Source organism: Felis catus, chromosome F1 (genome assembly GCF_018350175.1).
Source record: "Felis catus isolate Fca126 chromosome F1, F.catus_Fca126_mat1.0, whole genome shotgun sequence".
Lineage (NCBI taxonomy): Eukaryota > Metazoa > Chordata > Mammalia > Carnivora > Felidae > Felis > Felis catus.
Window position 1 is genome coordinate 64,425,733 of NC_058384.1, and position 21,271 is coordinate 64,447,003.

General features: G+C 55.1%; 1 protein-coding gene across 5 annotated transcripts in view; it reads right to left on the reverse strand.

Annotated features, from left to right (window-relative positions):
• ATP1A4 (ATPase Na+/K+ transporting subunit alpha 4) overlaps nucleotides 1-19,284 on the reverse strand; it is a 28,436-nt gene extending 9,152 nt beyond the window's left edge. For 3 of the 5 annotated variants that reach the window (XM_023247851.2, XM_023247850.2, XM_023247848.2), the window contains exons 1-12: nucleotides 18,750-18,934; nucleotides 17,311-17,370; nucleotides 15,387-15,590; nucleotides 14,752-14,865; nucleotides 13,130-13,264; nucleotides 12,729-12,846; nucleotides 8,746-9,014; nucleotides 6,778-6,976; nucleotides 6,430-6,539; nucleotides 6,126-6,260; nucleotides 2,569-2,758; nucleotides 2,258-2,430 (exon numbers count right to left, since the gene is read on the reverse strand). In XM_023247851.2, the coding sequence (XP_023103619.2) occupies nucleotides 2,258-2,430; nucleotides 2,569-2,758; nucleotides 6,126-6,260; nucleotides 6,430-6,539; nucleotides 6,778-6,976; nucleotides 8,746-9,014; nucleotides 12,729-12,846; nucleotides 13,130-13,264; nucleotides 14,752-14,865; nucleotides 15,387-15,590; nucleotides 17,311-17,370; nucleotides 18,750-18,902 (1,860 nt within the window). In that variant the 5' untranslated portion in view covers nucleotides 18,903-18,934. Of the gene's footprint in view, nucleotides 1-2,257; nucleotides 2,431-2,568; nucleotides 2,759-6,125; nucleotides 6,261-6,429; nucleotides 6,540-6,777; nucleotides 6,977-8,745; nucleotides 9,015-12,728; nucleotides 12,847-13,129; nucleotides 13,265-14,751; nucleotides 14,866-15,386; nucleotides 15,591-17,310; nucleotides 17,371-18,749; nucleotides 18,935-19,170 lie in introns of those variants that run through there. The other 2 variants (XM_023247846.2, XM_023247849.2) reach the window with 2 other exon arrangements.
• Between the last annotated feature and the right edge of the window lie 1,987 nt (nucleotides 19,285-21,271).

A 21,271-nucleotide genomic window follows, 5' to 3' on the forward strand; every position in this document is an offset into this window, starting at 1 on the left:
GAGGGCCGTGTCCGTGACCCCTTGTGAAGTTTGGCCCTGGCGCAAAGCCTGGCACACAGCCCTCGTTCCACAAACAGCCATCAGAGAAGGGAGAAAGAATGACCGCGTCCGGGGAACCACGGCTCCTGGCTCCCGGGTGCCCTCCAGGCGCATGATTTTCCAGGCGCCGATGGGAGGAGAAGGCAACTCCGTGGCTGTGACGGAACCATGCAGCCTCGACGAGTGGCAAATGTAATGGGGTCCTTGCAGGTTTTTAAATCACATTAGTTCCAAAGGCCTGAGCCCACGGCTCTACCTGGGGAAGTATGGGCCCTGCCGTCATTTCCTTGTAAGAACTTCGCTGCCCTGGGACCGCCATCCGATCCCTGTCAGCCGCCGCGTTAACATCGATCCGCTCTGCATCAGCGCCGTTTTGGAACCGACCCTGAAAGGGTCCACCCTTCGGGGCAACCCCCTGTACGTCTCACATTTTGTCCTCCTCGGAGGATGGCGTCACATGTATGTCTTTCACTTCCCTACAGGGAAAGGGGATGACTCAAAATTTCTCACCAAGTCGGCCAAAGTCCTGGCAGCTTGGGGTCCAGAAGAAGTGATGACGAGAACTGCACATCTGTGCCCGGAACACGGGCTGGCCCGGAAGGCAGCAAGGCCTCAGCCTCCGACTGCTGCGGGCTCGCCTGCTTTGGGCTCTGACAACACCCAGGCTCGGTCAGCCCCTTGTCCCCGCCCCCGTTCGGTCCTCCCTGCCTGCAGGTGCATTTGTGACCCTCTTCTTCTCGCTAAAGGGACCCACAGATCCCCAGATGCATTTCACACCTGCAGCGTGATTCCCCACTCCGACGGCGGCCTCAAAGCTCAGGAAACTCCAATGGGCCCTTCTCCACGTGCCCCCCATCGCATGGTGCGGGAGCTCAGAGAGCCAGAGGGAGGGAGCTCGGGTCGGTGTGGGCATCCTCCGCAGATGTGCTGCAATGAGGCTGTCGCTACAGAGAACTGTCCCACGCAAGCAGTGTGTAGTCACTAGGGAATTCACTCAAAATAGTTCCTACATCCAGCCCTTGGTTCTCAGAAACCAATCCTTGAACTTGGCATGGCCCAGCTGCCCTCTGACAAACTGCCCACAGTCAAAGGTCGAAGATAAAGCCAGCTCTGCAGAGAGCATCTCGTTCTCCCTAAAGATCTCCAGTGCTACCCCCTGCCCCACTCCTCCGTCTAACTGCTCTCCCCCCACGTCTGGGGTCCGGAATATCAGGTAGGAACGGGAAAGGTGCCAATCTCTAATCTGCCAGGTTGGAGGTGAGTCTTAGAATTTGGCGTGGAAGTGGGGTACAGAACGTCTCAGGACTAGAGAAACTCTGCAGCTCCCCCCTGAAGCCCGAGCACCCCCTGGCCAGGGAACAATCCCCACCTCCGGGGGTGCCCGGCGACTGTGCCTCACTCTCCGACCGATTCACTTTGGTGTCCAGCTTTTGTATCCCCGGACGTGTGCCTGTTAGCGCGGCTGTTCACCCTGCGCCAGGTCGAGGGCCCAGCTCTCATGACCTCATTCTCGCCGTCGCCTGCTCCAGCCCCCAGCCCATCCCGGCAGCACATTGACCTGACCCCTTCTAGCACTTTGCTACCTCTACTGTGGCCTGCGGACCGGCATCATCTGGGAGCTTGTCACCAGTGCAGAATCTCAGGGTGACTTAGACCTGCTGAATCAACACCTGCGTTCCAGAAAAAGCCCCAGATGAGTCGCATGCACAACCGTGTCCTAGGACGCCGGTCCTCAAACTGACCTGCCTACGGAAATCTCTATGAATGTTTTAAAAAATGCAGATGCCTGGGCCCCACCCTGAGAGTTTCCAATGTAATGGGTCTGGGGTATGGCCTAGGCATCAGATTTTTTTTTTTGAAGTTTATTTATTTATTTATTTATTTAAGTAACCTCTATACCCAATGTGGGGCTTGAACTCACAACCCCAAGATCAACGGTCACACGTTCCACCGACTGGGCCTGCCAGGCGCCCCCAGCCATCAGATTTTTAAAGCTCCCCTGATGATTCTCACGGTCAACGCAAGACAGGGTTCTAACGACAGAAGAAACTTCCCGTTTACTACTAGGTCGTCTCTTACGACTAAACATCATGAGCTCAAGGAACCCGAAATGAATTCAGGTAAACCAAGATGGCGGAGAACCCATTCCATGCAAAGCTTTCTACCCTTGTGCCGTGTTGTGACGGGTCAGTGGCTCCTGGGACCGTCAGAGGTTTACCTTAATCCCCGCACTGCGACACTTGCCCACGGCGTCAGGCACGGCGGCCCGGGGAGGGTCAATCATGGTGATGAGCCCCACAAAGCAAAGGTCCTCCATGGGGAAATTGATCTCATCTGTGTCAAACTTGAATCCCTTGGAGAAAGTGGTGGGCAGATTCAAGAAACAGAAGCCTGGAGAGACAGAGGGAACGGAAGTCCTTCAGCTGCCGACGTCTCTGTCCCGCTCACCCCAGCGCCTTCAGCTCTGCGCCCCCCGAACCACGACCAGGTGGTGCCAGTCCTTCCAGGCTTCTTCCCCCAGCCCCTCACCGAGCACGCGCTCCCCCAGGCCTCCCAGCTCCAGATAGGCGTCCTGGAACTTGCTCTTCATCTTCTCGTCTATGGGGTACTCCTCTCCGTTCAGAAGGTACGTGGAGCAAAACTCCAGGATCCTCTCGGGGGCCCCCTTCATCATCAGCACGTGGGGCTGGGAGCTCTCCTCCTGCAGGTGGATGGACATCTGGGGAGGAGAAAAGAGTCCCGTTTCACACCCTCCCCCTTCCCACTTCCTCGGTCCCCAAACCCCAGCGCAGCCGCTCCCTCCGGGCAGCTCCGACTCAGGGCCGAGCCCACCCGTGGTCCTTGCCGGGAATCCAGCCTATGACAAATCTGTTATCTTCTCCGCCACTGGAGGCTGAGAGCTGGACCAGGACTCTCACTGTCTCTGCTTCCTCTCTGCCTGGAAAGCAGAAGGTTGAGCTGGGCAGAGGCAGCAGTGGACAGGAGAGAAAACGCAGGGTCCGCGGGCCTGGGTCGCAGGGCCGGCAGGAATGCTTTAGGACCTCGGGTCGGTCCATTTAACCTTCCTAAACCTTAGTGCCTCTGATGAAAAGCAAAAGATTCTGTGTTGCCGACTTCATCGGGTTTTTTAGGAGGGGCCCCACAGTCACGAATGAGCGTGGAACTTTTGACTCCCCCAAAACTTAGCTGCTAATACGGCCTGCTGTTGACCCAGAACCTTACCAATAGCATAAACGGTCGATTGGCGCATATGCTACATGTTACGTGTACGATATGCCGTATTCCCACTGAAAAGTGAGCGTGAGAAAAGCCAGCGCTGTTACGACGATCACAAGAGAAAACGCACAGACAGTACCGTGCTGTGTTTGTTGAAAACCCGGCGGTGTTGAAGTGGCCCCCTGCAGTTCACACCTGCTGTTTGAGGGTCAGATTGTTTGTTTTCCTCTTTTTAAGTTTATTTATTTATTTTGGGACAGAGAGAAAGCACAAGCCGGGGAGGGACAGGGAGAAGGAGAGACAGAATCCCGAGCAGGATCTGCACCGTCGGGGCTGAGTCCGATGCGGGCCTCGAGCTCACAGACTGTGGGATCGTGACCTGCCCGAACTGACGTCAGGAGTCAGATGCTTAACCGGCTGCGCCCCCCAGGCGCCCCCGAGGGTCAGATCATTTGTACAAAGTACTCTGAAAATCACGAAGCATCATCCAGAGGTAGGTCGGTCATTGTCATGCCCTTGCCCCTCTCCCAGTAGCGTGAGAAGTCCCAGGGGCTAATGGAAATTTGGGGTCGGGGTCCGTGCGGTGTGCCGGGGACAGGGAAGGGCATATTCAAGGGTGACTGAGGAGACCACACTCAGGGAGGAGAGAGAAATTAGATGCATTTCGGTTTTGCGTCTTCTCTTGATCTCTGATCTGGGAGCGGGAACTATGGTGAGGTGCCTCTTACGAGCCAGGAAGTCCCTATTCATAGCCTGTCTGGTCACAAAAGCGGCACCTGGAAATGAGCAGGCGCAGAGGAGGCCGGATTGCACCGTCCAGAGGGGAAGCGGTGGGAAGGCTGTGTGTCAAATGCCGTTAAAACCATCCCATTAGAGGGGCGCCTGGGTGGCTCAGTGGGTTGAGCGACCGCCTTTGGCTCGGGTCATGATCTCCTGGTTCGTGGGTTCAAGCCCCCCGTCGGGCTTGCTGTCAGCGCCCCGCCCTCCGGCCCTCCTCTGCTTGTGCTCTCTTTCTGTCTCTCAAAAATAAACATTAGGGGCGCCTGGGTGGCGCAGTCGGTTAAGCGTCCGACTTTAGCCAGGTCACGATCTCGCGGTCCGTGAGTTCGAGCCCCGCGTCGGGCTCTGGGCTGATGGCTCGGAGCCTGGAGCCTGCTTCCGATTCTGTGTCTCCCTCTCTCTCTGCCCCTCCCCCGTTCATGCTCTGTCTCTCTCTGTCTCAAAAATAAATAAACGTTAAAAAAATTAAAAAAAAATAAACATTAAAAAAAATAAATAAAAATACAACCAACTTATTCAAAGGCCCATCCCATTAGAAACTTTCAGATGTTTCTTACCGCTTTCAGTTGTAGTCAAAGTATGCCTAAGCAGTTAAGAGGAAAAAAACCTTAGCTTGTCTAAACAGAAAGCTGTAAGCGGTTTAAAAAGCTTGGTTTTCTGAAGGCTTAATACGCATTTGTTCGCTATTTATGGGGATTATCGGAGGTGATGGCGTGACCTACTTATGAGTTAGCCCGTTGGTCATGGGAAAATCGCATCTTGATAGAAAATGGCAGATCAGAAGGTGGAAGCAGTCTGGAAATATCAGAACCGAGACGCTCCTTTCTTTTTAGTCCGAGAGCGAGGAAGAGATCGCGCCCCGCACGCGACGAGCGGGCCGAGGACGGCCGCGCTCAGAGCTGGAGTTAGGCCACCACCAGTTAGGGCGTTTGCTCGGCCGGCTGGGCGCACCTGGCCTGGGAACCACCGAGGAAGGTTGTGCCGTTGGCACGTGATAGCTCGGGAAAGGCGCTAACCTGGTCGTTTTGGGGGAAGTCGCTATTTCGTGGGACGTCCCAACGAATGTCGTGGGTATATTTGGCTTTTATTTTGACCCGTGCGGCGGAAGGGGCATCCACCTCTTGGCCGTCACAGGCTTTCATCCGGCCCTGCCAGGCACACAACCCTCGTCGGGTTGTGAGGCCACTAAATGTCAGATAAAAGTAGAAATAAGTTCGCAGTTTGGGCTCAGGAGACCTATGTTACACTGACTGAAAGCCAGCAGAGACACAAAACTCTGGCTCTCTTTCCTGACCGCTTACGTGCTCGATGTTCAACGTGAGAAGGCGGGGAATTGGGTTTTTAAAAACTCCAAACCCCATGTAGCTTTTGTTATTATTATCCTTCTTATTTTTTTAGTTACGATTTTTTTTCCGCTTTGTGAGGAAAACTTTTAGGATCTGCACTCCCAGGAACTTGCAAATACCGCCCTGGCTGAGTCTGCCTGGCGTCCTCGCGCACAGGCCTGAGACGAAATAGGGCACCACCGGGGAGCGCCTTGCAAACCCAGCCTTATCCCGCGGTGGTAAGCCTGGCGGGAGCCACAGAGATGCCTCTGACAGCTGCACGAGGCTGGACCCCGATTGTCACCCGGCGGCTGTCGCTCCCTCTTTTCGCAAGCGACCGGGAGACTCCTGCTCAGCGTCTTTCCTCTACCTGTCTGTCACTTTCTCTTGCGGTCCACGTCTCCCTTTTTAAAATATTTATTTATTTTTATGTTTGTATTTTTTGAGAGAGAGAGAAAGAGAGCAAGGCGGGGAGGGGCAGAGAGAGGGGGAGAGAAAGAATCCCAAGCAGGCTCTGTGCAGTCAACGCAGAGCCCGACGGGGGGCTCGAACTCACGAACCCCGAGATCACGGCCTGGGCCGAAACCAAGAGTCGGACGCTCGACCGACTGAGCCACGCAGGTGCCCCCAGCCTTCCTCTTAATGAGGATGCTGGTTATCTATCCACGTCTTCATTCTACTGTTCAGAGATTAGGTTGAAGGCGAAGGCATTCTCCAAACGACGAGCCCACCCCCACCGCCATTCTGCCTTCGCGGGTTCTGTACCTGGTACTTGTTGGTGGAATTAAAGGGAATCTCGGCCACCTTGGGGTTTTTCTCTCTCATCTCCTTCACAGAGCTGTACGAATGCTCGATGAACTTGAGGAGGGCCGACTCAGAAGCATCGCCTGTTGTGGCTCGCTGCCGAGACGGGGTGTGTTCGCTAAGCCCGGGGGGTACGGCACAGGGACGGGGGGGGGGCGTGATGGGGAGGACCTGGGGGGGAGCACTGAAGAGAGGTGTCTGGGGAGGGCGCGGGGCACGCCCCAGACACCGAGGCATCCCCTCCCCGCGCAGGCCCCATACATACCTTGACGATGGGAAGGGTCTCCTGGTTAGCCTTAAAGTCAGCTCGGTTGCAGAGGCCGGCGATTCGGGCCAGGACGAACCAGGTAGCTGAGCCCTTGGCAAACGTTTTCCCTGGGGAGGAAGGGGGGGAGAAAGGAGAGGCTCATGAGTAGGGGGCAGGGGGCAGGGCAGTGCAAAGCGGGGACATAGCCCCATCCTGCTCTGTGCCCCAGCGCCTGGCACCTCCGCACCTTTCCTCCGCGCCTCCCTTCTCTGCACTCGGGGCCCAGCCGTCTTCCCCGCGTCAGATTCCGCAGCCCACTCGCCACCCCCAGCCCCGCGCCCCCGGCCCACCGGTGCCGCCAGTCACCGGTCTGCTCTTCGCTGGTGTCCGCCTCGTAGATGGTCTCATCGAACCACATGTGGGCGACGGTCATGCGGTTCTGGGTGAGGGTCCCCGTCTTGTCCGAGCAGATGGTGGAGGTGGAGCCCAGCGTCTCCACCGCCTCCAGGTTCTTAACCAGGCAGTTCTTGCGCGCCATGCGCTTGGCGGTCAGGGTCAGACACACCTAAGGCCGCGAAGAGGGCAGACGATCAATGGAGACAAGACGTCGGCCACTCACACCACGGTGTGCTTGGGAAATCTGGTAGCTGGTATTGCTGTTGTCACTCTTTGTACTTATTTCCCTTCCGTTCCCACCTAGTCCTTAGGAATCCCATCTGCGGCCGTGGTAAAGGAAATCAGGGAAGGGATTTTGTTCGCGCGTTACGGCAGCGCTTTGGAAAAAGAGAGTCGTCCTCTACCAGGGTAACGTAGAGCATGGCCTGATCCCTGGAATATTCTGCTCCCCCAGGATCCTTTCGTCTTTTCTATTCAGCAGGCCCTGCTCCAAATCGAGTTCAGGCCCCCCCTGTGTCTCTCAAGTCCGGTCTCCCCGGGGACCACGTCGGTAGCTAACGGTTCACTGGGGTATAAGATGCTGTGTGTGCGGGGTGGGGGCGGGGGGTGGGGGTTGGACCAATAGTTATAAAAAAAGAACACGGAGCGAATCATGAAACTGAGAAGGAACATGGCAGACTTGAGAAGTCATTCAAATCCAATTTTTGTGGACATTAATTAAACGGACCGCAAATTCAATGAAAGTCAGGTATGCGGCAAGGTTGTTTGAAAAACGAATACGTTCTTAGGCCATGGCTACAACAGTACAGAATTCTAATCGTGGGGGTTATGATCTATTCACATCTCATCACTGGTCCTGGGGTTTTGTGCTAACCAACCACACCCTGGGTTATTATTCTCATTTCTACTTTTTTTTTTTTAATTTTGTTTTTCAACGTTTATTTATTTTTGGGACAGAGAGAGACAGAGCATGAACGGGCGAGGGGCAGAGAGAGAGGGAGACACAGAATCGGAAACAGGCTCCAGGCTCCGAGCCATCGGCCCAGAGCCCGACGCGGGGCTCGAACTCCCGGACCGCGAGATCGTGACCTGGCTGAAGCTGGACGCTCAACCGACTGCGCCACCCAGGCGCCCCTCTCATTTCTACTTTAAGAAGGATATCGGTAAACTAGGGCATACCCCAAACGGGTGACCAGCAAGCCGGGGGCCTGAAGGCCGTGTGACGTGAAGGACGGCTAAGGGAAAAGGGATTATTTTTTATCTCCCGCCAGAGATTTTGAGGAGGACACGATGGGTACCATCAGTCGAAAGCATAGTTTGTAGAAGGGAGAGAGAATTGACTTGTTTTGCGTGTCTTCAGATGGGAAAACTGGGACCCAACAGGAAAACCTGTTTCTGCTCAACACGGTGACATCCAGCTACAGCAACCTAGTGATGAAATGAGTAGAGGGCGGATGGGGCGGGCTTCCCAGGACCAGAAATCATCCTCAGCATCTGCCACGGAGTGTACACCGGATATTCGGCATCGGCTGAAAGGCTGGGTTTCTATGGGCTCTGAAGCCCTTTCCGGTAAGATTCTATATTCCAAGTCAATCTTCCTCTAGAAAACCCGATGATTCCATTGAGGCCTGGCGAGGTTCAGTGGTTTGGCCAAGTTCACCCGCCAGTACACCCAGGACTGGAACTCACTGCCGACGACTGAGAATCTAATGCTCTCTGCACCGCAACTCACGGAGAAAACAGAGAAGGCGCCAGAAAATGCGGGTGGGGGAAGTCAGTGCCTTTGGGGAGCAAAGCGGGTGGTGACGGTACACACATCAGGGGTAGCCTGGCCTCGAGAGGTTCAACAGCAAGAGAGATTTCTTGTGTTTTCTAGTGGTTTCCCCCCCTGGGGTGGTTTGTCTGTGTAGACGGCCACCCTCCACCTTGGCTACTCACAGTGACGGTGGCCAGCAGCCCCTCGGGCACATTGGCCACGATGATGCCGATGAGAAAAATGACAGCCTCCAGCCAGCCGTAGCCCAAGCTGAGCGAGAGCCCGAAGAACGAGACGCCAAGGAAGACGGCCACCGCCGTGATCAGATGGATGAAGCGTTCGATCTCCACAGCGATGGGGGTCTTGCCCATCTCCAGGCCCGACGTCAGGGAGGCGATGCGGCCCATCACTGTGGAGTCTCCCGTTGCTATCACAACGCCCCGGGCTGTTCCTGCAGAGGAACAGGGGAGTCTGAGGTGGGAAAGTGGCCGCCCTTGGTTCCTGCAAGGACACAGCTGTCAGGAGCAAGGTGGACACTCCAGAGCCTCCTGGAGGCCGTCGTGTCGTATTCCCCTCACATTTAGTAGACACAAGCAAAGGGTCTCCTCGCCCGGAAAATCTCTGATTTCACAGTCCTCCCATTTCATTGCCTTATTGCCTTCCCCGTCAAGAGGGTCTTTGTTGGGGCGCCTGGGTGGCTCAGTCGGTTGAGCGTCCGACTTCGGCTCAGGTCATGATCTCACGGCTCGTGGGTTCGAGCCCCGCGTCGGGCTCTGGGCTGACGGCTCGGAGCCTGGAACCTGCTTCGGATTCTGTGTCTCCCTCTCTCTCTCTGCCCCTAACCCACTCGCATTCTGTCTCTGTCTCTCTCAAAAATAAACAAACATTAAAAAGAAAAGGTTTGTTACACTGATTCTGAGTATCTCCTATTGCCTGTTTCTTATTTTTCCCTCAGCAGCTGCAAAGTTTCTAGATCCCCAGGAATGGTGGCCGCCATTCTGTTAGAGCCCTAGCTTCCAACATCAGCCTCTCCCCTGAACTAGTGGGTCCTCCGTCGGTGGCATTTTGCCCCCAGGAGCCGGTGGGCAAGGTCTGGAGGCACCTTGGCTGTCACATCTGGGGTGGGAGAGGTCGCTGCGCGAGGGCGTGGATGCTGCCACATCCTGCAATTGACGGGAGAGCCCCTCTGTCCCCCTACAACGAAGAATTATCCTGCCCCAGTGGCCCCAGTGTGGAGTTCGAGAAACGGCTCCGCTGAGCCCCTCCCTGCTCTGCTGGCTGGAGCCAGCCTGACCCCTGCTGGGGAGGAGCCGTCATAACAGCCGGGCTTCTGGGCTTTCGCTCCGCGGACCCTGCCCCGGCCTCAGAAGGGGGACCTGGACGTCACGCTTGGCTCCACACCCGTGGGATGCGGGCCCCTCACCTACGTGGCTCGAAATGAGGGGCCCGTTCTTGGCTCAAAACGGTTTTTTCCTGCTTTACCAGAATGGCTGGAATCCCTGCCACTACAGTCACCAAATCACCCAGAAAGAGCTGCGTATTCTAGAAATAGCACCTGTTTTCTAACCAGCAGGGCTCCGGCCGGAAGTTCAGTTTTGCAGCGTGGTCGCTGCCCGGCCCAAGAGTTAGCTCCTTACCCTCTCTGAGACCCAGGTGTGCTCAGCCTGAAAGTGGGCGGAGAGCATCTACAAAGCGGCGAGGATGAGAGGTGACGAAACAGCTTGGAACAGAATTGGGCACATAGGACGCACCCAGATACTCTCTTCTGTCTTTTCTTCATCTGGACGAATTTGGCCTTAAGAAGGACCGACAGAAACTCATACGCGTGACTCAGGAGGGGTGGCTTGACTCTGTCGGCTCCCGCAAACACCGTGGCTCAGAGCGGCTGGTCCATTTCCAAGGTCCCCTTCAGCTGAGTGGGCCTGAGAGCAGGGTCCCACCCCGAGGGCGGCGGGCGGGGCCGGGGTGCCGGGGAAGACTGGCTGCGTCCAGGGCTCTCTGCACACGGGCTCCACACGGGCGGGAGTAGGTGGCGTTCACCGAGCCTTGTCAAAGCAGACAGATGACTGAGGGGGACCGAGAGGGCTTTGTGTTTGAGGGCAGGGTAGCTTGGTGCTACCTACATCTATTTTGTGCCAGGGTTTGGTCTGATTCGCCTTTTGCACGCCTTCCCTCGTGGGTTTGTCCATCCGCAGAGGCGGGATTTAGTACCGAATCTCACGTGTCTGGAGACAGGATGGGTTGATGCGAAGCTGGGGAAGGTTGAGCCCACGGGCAAGCCTCTTGTATCGCAGGCCAGACCGACCCCTCGGGACCCTGCACGTCGCCAGGGAAACAGCTCGGGCCCCGTGGAGATGCGTGAGAACCCAGAGTCAGACGTCCGTACCTGCAGCCCTGTCAGGGCCGTGGCCATGAACGTCGGGAGGTGAGGATCTGGGATCAAGGTTGAAGGTAGGCTACTAGTTTGCAAACCGCGTGGACATCCCTCAGCTGCACAGTCAAGAGCTCCTGGGACCTAGCTCCACCCTCTCGGCCACATCTTGGGTCCCCGTGGTCTCCTCCGTTCTGGCCAGAACTCTGTTTCCTGGGTGGGATGCCACCACCCACTTGCTCCCTCATCTGAGGCATACGCTTTGCTGATGAAAAACCCCACTTTGGGAAGACAAATCTGAGCAAAAGCTTTTCCTGAATTTTAATAATCGAAATCCAGTGTTTTTGGAGGAAGCTTGCTCGCCTGGCTCCTTCTGTCCGATCAAAATTTAAAAATGGTTCAATGTCGATTTTATTTTCTGGTGGGATTCTTAGTTATTTCGTTTTATAATTACTCTCATCTGTTATAGTATTTTCTCTTTTTAAATTTAAATTAAATTAAATTAAAAATATTTGTTTTAAGTTTATTTAAGAGAGACAGAGACGGCGTGAGTAGGGGAGGGGCAGAGAGAGAGAGGGAGACAGAGAATCCCAAGCAGGCTCCACACTGTCAGCGCAGAGTCTGATGCGGGCTTCGAACTCACGAAACTGTGAGATCATGACCTGAGCCGAAATCGAAATCAAGAGCTGGATGCTTAACTTGCTGAGCCACCCAGGCGCCCCTCATTTTATTTTATTATTTTATTTATTTCATTTTGCTTTATCTTATCTTATCTTAGTTGGCTCCATGCCCCTTGTGGGACTTGAACTCACAACCCAAAGATTAAGAGCTGCATGTTCCACTGACTGAGCCAGCCAGATGCCCCCAAAGTATTTTTGCATTGAATAATTTCATTAACAGAGAGATCAGTAGGCAACTTTGTCCCAGAGAAGGGTCTACGGAAAGAGCGTGGGCTTTGGGAGACAGACCTGCAGGAGAATCCTTGATTTTCCTCTTTCCTATCGACTTGTGCTCTTGGAGACTGCACTTAACTTCTCTGAGCTTCTCATGTGTAAAAAAGCGATAGTATCCGTCGTGCAGTGTTGTGAGCGTCAGAGACATCTGTAGCGCTTGGCGCGTCCAAGGCGTTCAATTAAAAAATAGCTATTTCTTGGATACCCAAACATTTGTTGTTAAGCACGAATAATGGCTTTCATGTGTGTTCCAGAGGGTGTTGCAGGCCTCCCTGAGGGGGAAGGTTGACACAATGATATTGACTCCGTTGTTACCACCCGTGGCCAGAACTGCCTGCGCAAGGGTGTCTTAGATTCTAGGAGCAGAGCCAACGTGTTGAGTGGCACCGTTGGTAACTCGGATCTCCGATGCTGACACCTTTCTGGAATAGTGAGAAGTTAGCGCTCAACTCCCGAGAAGACTGACCTGGCGGGGCTCAACAGTTTTCTGTCCTTCTGTGCTATTTTCAGCTGAGAGAGCACAGTCTATTCAGCAGCCACAATAGAACTAGCTGACGACTGCAGGGCACTTCCAACGTGTTAGGCTTCGTGCTAAACATTTTCTGTGCATTGGATCCACATAAACATCCACGGGATAGCGACTCTTCGTATCATCGTGGTGCAAAACGGGGAGACGATGGCTTTGACCCTTCCCCAAGGTCGTGCAGCTCATGAGCGATGGAGAGCCTCACCCGTTTACTGGCTCTTACCTACCCTACTGCCTTTAGAAGATAGAGGGTTCTTGGACTCTTTATTTCAATCTCTGCTTTCGAATCTAGGCCACTGATGACGTCATGCTCACCTTCCACGCAGTTGGTGGAGAAGAAGCAGATGTTACGAGTCTCCAGAGGGTTCTCGTGGCTGAAGTCAGGGGAGCGGGACTGGGGCTCTGACTCTCCAGTCAAGGAGGAGTTGTCCACCTGGGATGGGAGGGAGGATGGGTCGTAAAGTGAGCATGGGAAGAAAGATCCCTTCGTAAAGGTGACACATCTTTATCCGCCACCGAGGCCATCATTGTTGGCTTGCAGAGAGAAACAAATTCACACCCCAGCACCTATTGTCTCCAACCTCAAATTTGCACCTGTAACTTCTCGAGGTTCTGAATGATAAGATCGTGCTTTCTTTAACCGAATCCAGGCCAGTACCTAAGGTCACCCTAAGACCATGCTGGGCTCCCTCCCTTGGCTTCCCTCACCCCCTCACCTTACATCCTTGTGCAGAGATGAGCCGGAGGTCCGCAGGGATTCGGTCTCCGCCCTTCACCTCCACCAAGTCTCCTACCACCACGTTCTCTACGTTGATCTGTATCTTCTCTCCATCCCGAATCACCAAAGCTTGCTGTGGGAAGGTAGTGCTGGGTCATTTCCAGAACTTTCTGCTTCCCGCATCCTGCTTCTGGCCTATAACCTCTTGTTCCTGGGCTCCTTCCTTCTGACTCCCTTTCTTACACTGTCACTCACCACATCACGCTCGAAGGTCTCTTTGGCGGATTCCAAATTCTTACCATCCTTGTCCTTTGCGACGTGACTTTGATGACCCTGTCTCTAAGAGATGGGGTCTGTCTCTCCATCCCTACACTTAGGCTTGGCTATACCACTGGCTTCGGCTCCTGAGACATTAGACACATAATGCAAAGCAGAGGCTTAAAAAAGTGCTCGCACGTGGGCGCTTGCCCTTTTGTCACCGGGAACCCCTCTGCCACCATATTGAACAAGGCCGAGCTCGCCTCCTGGAGGAAGAGAGGTCAAAGGAGAAAGGCCCCGGCTGTCACAGCCATCTCAATCATTCCCAGACATGGGGATGAGGTCATCTGAGACCGTCCAGCCCTGCTCGGCTCAGCCCAGACCAGAACAGCCCCGCCACAGAAGTGTGGGAAACGCTATGTTTGTTGTTTTGAGCCACTAAGTTTGGGGTGACCAGTTAGGCAGCAAAAGCGAACGGATGGTCTCCACACTCCTGCTTCATTTTACCAAAACATTGTTCCCCGAAGTCTTACCCGAGGGAGGAATTAATTCGCGTTGACACCAAAGGGGAAAAATCTCCTGGGCTAGGACACCAGAACATGATGGTGCTGTCGGGAAATTCGCGCCTGTTCCTTTCCGAGTTTCCATCTCTGTGCCTAGAAACCTCTTTCTGCTGTCACGTTATTTCCAGATGCTGACAAATCATTTTTTTTTTAATTTGAAAATTACCTAAACTTTCAGGAAAGTGTCAAGCATAAAAATGGTACTAAGAATACCAGTATAACTTTTACCCAGATTCACCTGTTAACATTTTACCCCACTCGCTGTGTCCTTCGGTCACCGTGTCTACCGAGGTGTGGATGCGAGCACTTCTTTTCTGGAACCGTCTGGAACCGTTACGTTCCAGAACCGTTACGTACGTCGTGGTCTTCTATCCTGCACCTTTCAGTGCGCACGGCTCAAGAATGAGTATGTTAAAGAACCACGATACAGCTAGCAGTGTCGTTAACTTTCGCTTTGACACCAGACTTCAGTCTGCTGTTCGTAGACCCAGTACGTCAGTCCCCTATTTGTTGGGACCCAGTACGTCGGCCGCATTATTGGCCCCTTCGCCACCGGACGTGGTCTCGTCCAGGTATTGCATTCAGTTGTCGTGTCTCTTTAGCCCCCTGGAACCTGGAACGTTCCCACGGCTGGCCTTTGTCTGGCCTTTGTCTTTCAGGTCATTGAGGAATCCAGCCTCTCCAACTTCCTTCGCCCCTCCCTCACGCGTCGCAGGATGTAACGTTCCGGGGACTTAAAAACTGCCCGTTTGGGCACATTCTACGCCTCCCTCACCTGATCCTCCCACACCGATCCTACCTGAGGCACCATGTTCTTGAAAGACTCCATGATCTTGGAGCTCTTGGCCTCCTGGTAATAGGAGAAGCAGCCGGTGACGACGACCACGAAGGACAGTACGATGCCCAGGTACAGCTGGGGGCGGGGATACACAGGGCTCATCAGTAGCCCTTTTTTCTCCTCTTCAGATCAGAAAATCAGCTCGCCAGGGTAATGGCCGGGGAGGGGCTGAGGAAGAATCTGGGGCAGGGTGTCTCAGTCGGAGCCCTGAGCTACCGTGAAGGCCCGCAGGATGCAGCAGAACCCCAGGATGCTTGGGCTATGCTTGGGCTGGGGGGGCAGGTAAGGGAGGGAGACCAGGAGGAAGGAGGTGAAGAGATCAAAATTCTGGCAAAGAGAACGGGGCCGCAGAGTGCTTTGATGATGAGGCAGGAGGATAATCAAAGGGGAGCACGTTTCGGGGTGAAACCATGCCTCTCAGGCAGCTGCATCAGTAGCTTTCTAGATAAAAGCCTAAGGACCAGGGGCTCCCTCAGAAAGTCCTGGGAGTACCGGGGGTCTGGGCCAGAGGCCTTCGAGAGGGCAAGGGTGCGGAGCAGGAGAGTATCAGGGCTAGGCAGAGACCGTGCTGGCCGGTGGCAGTGGAACAGACTCACATTATCTCTGGAAAGATCCTCCTTGAAATGCATCTGGATGCCATAGGCCACGAAGCAGAGAATGGCACCCATCCACAGTAAGATGGAGAAGCCACCAAAGAGTTGTTTACAGAACTTGACCCATTCCGAAACGGTGGGGGGCGGCGTAAGCACGTTGGGTCCATCTCGGTTCAAGATTTCCTGTGCCTTTTTGGGGCTCAGGCCCTGCGTGGAGAGGAAAGAGGGAAGAATGGAGGGCCGCGAACAGAGAAGCAGGCTCCGGCAAGGCTCAGATGTGCCATTTATAGCCCCAGGACGCGTTTAGAGGGTCTAGAGACCTGGGAAGCTCCCAGAAGGCCACCCTGGAATTTCTTCCTAGGTCAGGTGGGATTTTAAAATTTGCATGATAGAAGGGATAACCTTTAGCGTGTTTAAAGCATCCCAGGGTTTTGAACTTTATTTTGAGAGAGACCGAGATGGCGTGAAGGGGAGGGGCCGAGAAAAGGGGAAAGAGAGAATCCCCAGCAGGCTCCTTGCTGTCAGCGCAGAGCCTGACGCGGGGCTCCAACTCAGGAAACCGGAGATCATGACCTGAGCCGAAAACAAGAGTCCGATGCTTCAACGCCTGAGCCGCCCAGGCGTTCCCATCAGCACGTTTACATGGGGAGGATTTTTAGCTGATGGGTCGGTTCACAAAAAATTTGAATTTGTATCTTGGGCTGGCACTGTGCCAGGACTCCCGCAGGAGTCAGAAGGGTCCCTCCCCTACGGCACCCCGTCTCCAGCGGGAGGTAACTATCAACTGTTCGTGACATAACGAGCAAGGCTAACGCAATGACCGGCTACGACACCCTATGTCGATAACCTTGGGACATTCCTTCCTGCTGCGGCTCTTTAACTTAGAGATGGGGGGAAAGAGAACAAACGCAGGAAAGAATAGGTTCTCGCTGGAGGCTGGGCGTGAGTTCCTGTGCCTTTTCCTCTAAATGAAAACAACAGTAGAACCCACCAGAGGATTAAAACACAAACGCTCCTTCATCCCCACCGGCCACTCCCCAACTTCCCCGGAAAAACATACAACTTGAATGAAAACAGGACAAGTCTCCTGCACACCTCCCGGGTTACCAGATGAGACCCACCCTTCCCGTGAAGACGTTCTAGAACGAAGAAGGGCTTCTATTTTGAGGGCTTTTAGGCTTTTACTTGTGGTCCTTGTATGAGTGGTGACAGCAGCAGGGGCAGTGATGGTAACCACATAGACGGTTTTCCTGTTAAACTATTAGTTCTCGAAGGGTGGTCTGGGGGCCAGGAGGGCCCCGAGACCCTTTCGGGGGGGGGTCGCACGCTGTTCACGATAATGCTAAATCGTGGTTCACCTTTTTCGCTCCTGTTCTCGAGTGTATGGTAGAATTTCCCAGAGGCTACATGACACGTGTCACAACAGATTTAATGCTGAAAGCACATGGGAATCCCTCCGTCTCCGGTTAGAAAGCCAGACATTAAAGAGGTTCGCAAAAATGTAAAACGCTGCTTGTTTGGGAAACCAGTTTGTCATAAAACGATTGTACTAATATAGAGTGGATTTACCCTTGTTTTAAAACGAATTGGGAAGTGTCTCCTAATTTTCCCCGTTTTAACTTTGAATATGATAACCATCAGCAGACGTAACTCACGCGAGCAAAAGCTCTTTGGGGCCTTGACAGTTTGTAGGAGCGCAGAGGGGCCCCGGGACACAGGCTGGAGAAGCGCTGCCCTACCCCATTCTCCCTCCTCTCATCTGCCCCTGAACTCCTTGGGGCCCCCGCCATACTCTGCTCGCCCCGCCCTGGAACTCAGAGGCGGAGGGGTAAGAACATTGACCTGGAAGTTAGGGCCCCGAATCCCAGCTCCACTGCCGTCCCGGGGGGGTGGGGGGGGGGCTCCCTCAGGGGCTTCCTTCGCTCACCTTCGTCAGGTCCACGGAATACTTGGTGCTCAGCTCTTCCAGGGTTAATTTGTGATCGTCCTGAAGGGACAGTGGAGTCACTGGGGACAGGTGGTGACCTGGGTCATTTCCAGGGGAGGGGAGAGGCACTTGAGGAAGACGGGTGGTCCTGGCCTGCTGGGAAGTGGTCTTAAGGCAGGAAGTTGATAGGCTGAGGGCTGAGGGCTGGGGGCTAGAGGCTGGGGCCTGGGGGCTGGGGGCTGGGGGCTGGGGACTGGGACCTGGGGGCTGAGGGCTGAGGACTAAGGGCTGAGGACTGAAGGCTGGGGCTTGGGGGCTTAGATCTGAGGGCTGGGGTTTGGGGGTTGAGGGCTGGGGCTGAGGGCTGGGAGCTGGGGGGCTGTGAGGCTGGGGCTTGGGGGCTGAGGGCTGGGACCTGGGGGCTGAGAGCTGTGGGGCTGGGAGCTGGGGGCTGAGGGCTGGGGGGTTGGGGGCTGAGGGCCGGGGGCTGAGGGCTGGGACCTGGGGGCTGAGGGCTGAGGACTATGGGGCTGGGGCTTGGGGGCTGAGGGCTGGGGGCTGAGGGCTGAGATCTGAGGGCTGAGGGTGGGGGGCTGAGATCTGGGACCTTGGGGCTGAGGGCTGAGATCTGAGATCTGGGAGCTGAGGGCTGAGATCTGAGGGCTGGAGGCTGAGGTCTGGGGGGCTAGGGGCTGAGATCTGGGGGCTGAGGGCAGGGGGCTGAGGGCTGAGATCTGGGGGTTGGGGACTGAGATCTGGGGGCTGAGAGCTGAGATCTGAGGGCTGGGAGTCTGGGGGCTGAGATCTGAGGGCTGTCGTCTGGGGGCTGAGGGCTGAGGACTATGGGGCTGGGGCCTGGGGGCTGGGGTTGGGGGCTGGGGCCTGGGGGCTGGGACCTGGGGGCTGAGTGCTGTGGGGCTGGGGGCTGAGGGCTGGGACCTGGGACCTTGGGGCTGGGGGCTGGGGGCTGGCACCTGGGGGCTGAGAGCTGTGGGGCTGGGGGCTGAGGGCTGGGACCTGGGGGCTGAGGGCTGAGGACTATGGGGCTGGGGCTTGGGGGCTGAGGGCTGGGGGCTGGGGGCTGAGATCTGAGGGCTGGGGCTGAGGGCTGGGGGGCTGGGGACTGAGATATGGGGGCTGAGATCTGGGGGCTGAGGGTGGGGGTCTGAGGGCTGGAGGCTGAGGGCTGGGGGTCTGGGGCTGAGATCTGAGGGCTGGGGGCTGAGGGCTGAGATCTGGGGGCTGAGGGCTGAGGACTATGGGACTTGGCTTGGGGGCTGAGGGCTGAGATCTGAGGGCGGGGGCTGGGGGCGGGGGGGCTGGGGACTGCGATCTGGGGGCTGTGGTCTGGGGGCTGAGGGTGGGGGGCTGAGATCTGGGACCGGGGGGCTGAGGGCTGAGGACTCTGGGGCTGGGGACCGAGGGCGGGGGTCTGTCACCATGACCGCTTCCTTCTTCAGTTCCTCCATGTCTGCCTTCATTGTTCTCCTCTTCATTTTTCTTCTCTTCCCCGATTTATGCCTCCTTTTATGTCTTGGCCTTAGGATCTGCTCGTGAGGGATCACGGTCCCCCTTTTTCTCTGGCGCCCCATAGTCCTCCCTGGATACGGTCGACCCAGCCCAACTGGTGGGAAGGAAGGCAAAAGGAGAAGAGATTGAGGGACGTGGAGAGAAGAGGGGCACGGAGGGGTCCGGCGGCAGGGACGGAAGGGCCAGGGGAGTGAGGAGAGAGGACGAGGTGGAAACCCCGCCGGAAGAGAGAGAGGCCAGAGGCGGGGGCACCAGGGAGGGAGCGGCTGAGCAGGTGACAGGCCGGGCGGGTCCGCAGGGCCGGGGACAAGGGTGGGGGCAGCCCCGTGCCTCAGCGAGGAGGTGCAGGTGCCGAGGGCGCCGAGCAGGTGGGTCAGGGTGAGGAGGGCCCCCCCGCCCCCCCGCCCAGGCCCTGTGGGCGCCACGGCAACACCCGGCTCTGTGGTCACAAAGGCCTCACCGCAGTTCCGCCCCAGATCCCAGAAGTCCTGTCTCCGGGCTCGAGGGTGCCGGGAGCAGGTTCCGAGTTTCCGCCACAGTGAGAGTTTCAGTGTGAGGGCAAGACTGGGCCCGGGGCCCCTGCTGGGTCCCTCGGGCTTCCGGGGCTCCCCGGGGGCCCTCGGCAGCCGACAGAAAAACAAAGCAGGCACTGTGTGTGAGCATGCGCTTACTGAGACCCCCTTCCCCACCACCCTCGACCTTGAGCTTTTCGTTTTAGGAAGTCGTAGCAGAAGAGGTCAGATCTTGGGCCTTTGACTCCGTCCTGGGGTGGAGCTCTGGCTCCTCTGCTTACCAGCTGTGTGGCTTTGGGCAAGTTACCTAACCCCTCTGTGCCTCTCTTTCCTCGTCCGTAAGGGGGATATCATCTAACTAAGGAGGCAAAAGTAAGGGTTCAAGTGAGGTGCTCTGTGTAGGGCACTCTGTCTGACATGTAGTATGTGCTCAAGAAATAGCTTGAGTGAACTACTGTTCGTTTCATTTGCGGCTTAATTAAAAATGCACAAATAGGGGCACCCGGGTGGCTCCGTCGGTGGAGACTCCCAACTTTGGCTCAGGTCACGATCTCCCGGCTTGTGGGTTCGAGCCCCGCGTCGGGCTCTGTGCTCACAGCTCGGAGCCTGGAGCCTGTTTTAGATCCTGCGTCTCCCTCTCTCTCTGCCCTCTCCCTACTCGTACTCTGTCTCTCTCAAAAAGAAACATTCAAAAAGTAAAAAAAAAAAAAAAAAAAAAAAAAAAAAAAAAAAAAGGTGCCAAATAAAAACTACAGGTCCGCCCCTTGTCCTGCCTCCAAACTTAGATCCCCCACTGGTGGTGTTACTGCTGTCGACAGTGTGTGCAATGCTCCCAGGCTTTTTTTTCTGTTTATACAAATAGAATCTCGAAGGAAATGTATTCCTAATTTTTATAGAGTCCTTCAAGTCCCCTGTGGTTGCCAATCTGTTGTGCAATTGAACTCAGTCTTCAATGGTGGTGGTGCATTCCATGTTCCATATTGACCGTGGTCTATCCGATCACTCCCACTACTCGTGCGTTTATAGGATAATTTCCTTTTCTTTTTCACCATTAGAAACATGGCTGAAGTGGTATCCTTATATATAGTTACCTTTAGGCCCCCAAGTTTCAATTTCTGTAGCATCGAAGTTTGTTGCTGAGTCATAGGATTGGATCCTCTCATCTAAGATCTTAGCAGAATCTGCCAGATTGCTCTTGAAAAGGGCTCTTCCTCTCTCTATGTCCCAGCAATGACGGGCAGGTGTGGGATTATACTGGGTGACTTCGATCCTCTTCTGTCACCATTATAATTGGTGAAATTTGGTATCTTGTAGTTTAATTTGCATTGCGTTATTGTGAACATTTTTTCATGCGGTAATTGGCTTTCTGGATTTCATGTTCCTTTGTTTTTTTTTTTTTTAATAATCCTCTTTTTTTTCATTTTTTTTTTTTAGGTTTATTTTTGACAGAGACAGAGTGTGAGCATGAGCTGGGGAGGGGCAGAGAGAGAGAGACACACAGAATCCGAAGCAGGCTCCAGGTTCTGAACTGTCAGCACAGAGCCTGACGTGGGGCTCGAACTCATGAACTGTGAGATCATGACCTGGGCTGAAGTCGGACGCCCAACCCACTGAGCCACCCAGGCGCCCCTGGATTTCATGTTTCTTTTTGTGAATTGTTCTTGACGTCCCCCGCTTTCCCACTGTCTCCTTTTTCTTATGGATTTGTAGGAGCCCTTTGGAATACTCGTTACAAACAGTCTTGCCCGGTCTTTGTGTGTAATGTAGCTCGTAAGACCCTTGACAGCAAGGATCGAATTGAAGTTAAAATTGCCAAGTTCGGGGCGCCTGGGTGGCGCAGTCGGTTAAGCGTCCGACTTCAGCCAGGTCACGATCTCGCGGTCCGTGAGTTAGAGCCCCGCGTCGGGCTCTGGGCTGAT